Here is a 5,097-nt window from a genome sequence, read left to right as displayed (position 1 = left end):
AGGAGTCGTGATAGAGCCTACTCGTAGAAGCTAGGCAAGCCACGAACTCAGAAATCTTCAACTTTTCCGTGTTTAATCCTTTTTACAACTTATATTAACAAGTGATAAACATATGAATAATAGCGGAATATGAGATTTAAGAGGAAGTCTTAAATAAATAAAAAAACCAAAATGTTTCGGAAGTCAACACATGCCGCTACCCAGAAACTAGTGTTACAATATCCACGGACTACTAAGAGTACTACATACAACAATTTGAAGGAAAAATAACATTGTTTGTCTCGGATACATGAGATAACAGAACTTAATAAAAGATGAGGAGATGTCGGGCCTGCGGACGCCTACAAGGCTACCTCGGTGTCTCGATGGACTGAAGACTGGCTCCCCTACTGCTGTTGATCAAGTGCCGCTCCAGTATTTGCACAAAGTGCAGAGGGTAGTATCAGCACAACCGACCCCATGTGCTGGTAAGTGTCTGGCCTAACCCCGGCGAGGTAGTGACGAGGCTAGGACTAGACTCCAGATAAACATGTGCAATTATATAATATACAGCGGAAATATAAATAGGGAATAACAGTTTAATAGGGAGGGGGAAACATGCTTCAAGAAAACATATCAGTTCTAACATAAACTTAATAAAGTATGAAAGGACACTCTATGTCTACAACCATACAATAACCATAATGTTGCGGCACGCAACCCGTTCCAAATATATAGTCAATAATAATCATAATTAATTGTCCCACCAAGGGATCAACAATAGACTACACTATCCCGGCAAGGGAACTCAGCAGTACAAGTATATACATCCCGGCAAGGGATTTACTCACTATTTCAACCATAGAAACACTCAAGAATACAACAAGTATCAATTTAAGACTCACGGTTATGCTCGACACAAACGTATAGATTCTCGTCACCATGACTATACGTCGTACTCAATAAGAAGCAAATAGCAAATAGGACTCAACTCATAATCCCTCAAGCTAAGGTTAGACCGAACACTTACCTCGATGCCTCGAACACAACTCAAGTTTCAATTATAGCTTTGCCCCTTGATTCCTCCGCCAATTCGCTCGTATCTAGCCACAAGTTACTTAATTACATCAATAAATGCTAAATGAATCAATTTGAATGCATGAAAAATGAGTTTTTCCAAAGTTTTACCCAAAAGTCAAAATCGCCCCCGGGCCCACATGGTCAAAACCTGATTACCCATTCCCCGACGAACTCAAATATGTAATTTTTTTTGAAATCGGACCTTAAATCGAGGTCTAAATCCCCAATTTTTGAAAAACCTAGGTTCTACCCAAATCATCCAATTTCTCCCATGAAAATCATTGATTTGAAGTTGAAATCATGTTAAAAGATGTTAATGATTGAAGAAACTAGTTAAAAATGACTTACAATTGATTTGGAGAAGAAAGGTTGTTGAAAAAATCGCCTCTTATGTTTTTGGGGTTTTGTAAAATGCAAAATAACTGAAAATCTCGTCTATTTATACCCCTTTCAGACCCCCTATGCGGACCGCATAAAAGGGACTGCGGCCGCACAGCCCTTCCTGAGGTACAGTGCCCTGTGGGGACCGTATGAAACCGACCGCGGCCGTACAGGCTTCCACCGCAGACCGCAAGAAATCGAGCGCGGACGTGAAGGCCTAGCCTTACTCACCGCGGACCGCACAAATCCCACCGCGGTCGCGAAGCTTCCACCACGGACCGCGAAACCTGGCTTCAGAGACCTGCAACTTCTCTGAATCTGTAACTTTTTCCTAAGTGTAAAAACATCCCGAAACTCACCCGAGCCCTCGGGGCTAAACCAAATGTCATACTAACTCAAAAACATCATACGAACTTAACCGTGAGATCAAATCGCCAAAATAACCTCAATGACAACGAATTAAACCTCAAAACCAAAGAATTCTTTCCTCAAACTTCCCCAAGTATCAATTTTAGCAATTTAGGTTCGAACCATGTCAAATGACATCCGTTTTTTCACCAAATTCCATAGAAACGTCTTAAATCATATATAAGACCTGTACCGGGCGTCAGAACCAAAATACGGGCCCGATACCATATGTTCTAATCAGATTTTATTTCAAATTTTCTTAAACAATTTCAGGAAACAACTTTCTATATATATATATATATATATATAGACACACACGCACACTTCGTAGTACTGCTTAACTGCATATATAGCATGTTAGAGTATATTTTAGTCTATTCATCCTTTGTATTACAAAAGTGTTAATAGGTTACATTTATTTTAATTAGATAGTAAATACAAAAGTGATTTTTAATTTTGACCATTAGTGACCTGAAAAGAGACCAACTTTGGTCGCTAAATATTCATAAATTTAAATTAGCGACCAAAGTTGGTCGCTAAATTTAAATCTGATTTATTTATATTTTACATAATATTTAAAATAATAATATAATTGTTAAACGTTAGAACTGGGTCCCAGATTAGCGACCAAAGTTGGTCTCTATTTTTGTAAGTGACCAACTTTGGTCGCTAAATTTGAATTATATTTTTTTTATATTTTATAATTTTTTTAAATTAAAAATATAATTATTAAAATTTTATAACTGGGTCCCATTTTAGCGATCAAAGTTGGTCACTATCTGCTTACCCCTTAATTAAGGACCAACTTTGGTCGCTAATTTTAAATTTTATTTATTTATTTTTTATAATTTTTTTAAATTATATTATAATTATTATAATTTTATAAGTGGGTCCCTTGTAGCGACCAACATTGGTCGCTAATCTCAGTATACCTTTGACCAAGCAAGTCTGACCAGTCCGGTCAATATTTTGACGAAATTAGCGACCAAGTAGCGATCAACCTTGGTCGCTAATGTATATCAAATTATTATTTTATTATTTTCGCCAATTTAGCGACCAACTTTGGTCGTTTTTCTTGACATACCAACTTTGGTCGCTTTTTTCCGGAATTCTAGTAGTGCCTCACACCCTTCACCTTCAATTAATCCTGTTGCTCCTACACCTCCATCCTTCCTTGCTGATTCCTTTTATTTGTCACATCAACCATCCTCACAATCTTTATAGCCCAGGAAATCCACTAGAACATCCAGACCTCTCATTTGGCTAACTGACTATGTTCACCCTCCTTTGCCTTCTACTTCTACTTTTCCTTATCCTATTCAACATTTTGTGTCTTATCTCATCTTCCTTTCATTTTCAGTCCTTCCTTGCTTATTTTTCATCGGACACTAAGCCTTCTTCTTACTCTCAAGCCATTAGAGATGACAGGTGGTTTCAAGCAATGACGCTTGAAATAGAAGCACCAAAATAGAACAATACTTGGAAAGTAGTTACCCTGCCACCTGGGAAAGTTCCCATTGGATGTAGGTAGATATACAAAATTAAATATAATGCTGATGGATCTGTTGAGAGGTTTAAACCAAGGTTAGTAGCAAAAAGATATACCCATCAAGAGGGAATTGATTTTCATGACACTTTTTCCCCAGTAGCTAAGATGATTACTGTGAGGACTGTCATAGCTATTGCAGCTCTTAAGCATTGGCCTCTTTTCCAAATGGATGTACACTATGACTTCCTAAATAGTGATCTCTTTGAGGATGTCTATATGACACTGCCCTAGGGATTCAGTAGCTAGGGAAAACAAAGTTTGTAGACTCCTCAAATCACTGTATGGGTTGAAACATGCCTCTATACAATGGAACTTGAAACTAACACAAGCCCTACTAACATCTGGCTTCAAACAGAGCAAACATGACTACTCATTATTCACTAAAACTACTAATGGTGCTTTTGTGCTCATACTTGTATATGTAGATGATTTGCTTGGTACAGGTAATGATTTGGCAGAGATACAATCAGCCAAAGAAGCTCTGCACAAAAACTTTAAGCTAAAAGCTCTTGGAGAACTAAGATACTTTCTGGGTATTGAGTTTGCTAGATCAAGTGATGGCATCATAATGTCACAAAGAAAGTACACCTTGGAGATGATATCTAAAGCAGGCCTTTCAGGTTCAAGGCCTAAAGAAACTCTAATGGAACAACATCTAAAGCTAACTAGTGCAGAATTTGATGAGCTAATAAAGACAGAAAGTTTTGATGAGGTTTTGGAAGATAAAAAACATTTTCTAGAGGCTAGTTGGGAAGTTGTTGTACTTAACAATAACCAGACCAGACATTGCATATGCAGTTTAGTGTTTTAGTCAGTTCGTGCATGCACCAAAAAGGTCACATTATGAAGCAGCTCTACATGTAGTGAGGTATGTCAAGAATCAACCTGGACTTGGACTCTTAATGTCAAGAATTGGTGTAGAAGAAATTGTGGCATACTGTGATTCAGGTTGGGCTTCATGCCCCATGTCTAGGAAATTAGTTACTGGTTTCTATATCAAACTAGGAGAATCACTTATCTCCTGGAAAGAAAAGAAGTATAGCACTATATCTAGAAGTTTAGCAGAAGCTAAATATAGAAGTATGGCACATACAGTAGCAAAATTGATGTGGTTGAAAGGACTATTGATAGAGTTGTAGGTGAATGTGAAGATTCCTATGGAGTTGTATTATGATAAGAAGGCAACCTTACAAATAGCAGCTAATCCAATGTACCATGAGAGAATAAAACATATAGAGATTGACTGCCACTTTATAAGTGAGCAAATACTAGAAGGTTTGATAATGTAACGACCCGACCAGTCGTTTTGAGCTTTTACACTTAGCTCGCCAGTTCTTGGGGATCACTAGCCCTGTATGATGTATTGCGATTGATGTAAATTGTCGGTTTTGGTTTTCAGGGTAATCGGAATGGATTTGGAAGAACAGTTCTTAGTTTGAAGCTTTAAATTTGAAAGGTTTGACCAAGTTTTGACTTTTTAGTATTTGATCTCGGATTTGAATTTTTATGATTTGGTTAGCTCCGTTAGGTAATTCTGGACTTAGGAGCGCATCCGGAATGTATTTTAGAGGTCCGTGGTAGATTTAGGCTTGAATTGGCGAAATTGGAAATTTGGCATTTTCCTGTTGGTTGTGGAAATTTTGATATTGGGGTTGGAAGGGAATTATGGAAATTAGAGTAGGTCCGTTGTGTCATTTTTG

The 5,097-nt window shown here is 37.6% G+C and overlaps 1 protein-coding gene across 1 annotated transcript; it reads left to right on the top strand.

Moving 5' to 3' along the window:
- The first annotated feature begins 3,404 nt into the window (after positions 1-3,404).
- LOC138888489 (uncharacterized mitochondrial protein AtMg00810-like) lies at positions 3,405-4,536 on the top strand. Its single transcript, XM_070170358.1, has 3 exons — positions 3,405-3,432; positions 3,823-4,109; positions 4,201-4,536. Exons 1-3 carry the CDS (start codon positions 3,405-3,407, stop codon positions 4,534-4,536), a joined length of 651 nt encoding a protein of 216 aa, XP_070026459.1.
- Positions 4,537-5,097: the final 561 nt, after the last annotated feature.

Source organism: Nicotiana sylvestris, chromosome 3 (genome assembly GCF_000393655.2).
Source record: "Nicotiana sylvestris chromosome 3, ASM39365v2, whole genome shotgun sequence".
In the NCBI taxonomy this organism is placed as follows: domain Eukaryota; kingdom Viridiplantae; phylum Streptophyta; class Magnoliopsida; order Solanales; family Solanaceae; genus Nicotiana; species Nicotiana sylvestris.
Note: the sequence above shows the minus strand (reverse complement) of the source record. Positions and strands in the feature narration are given on the sequence as shown.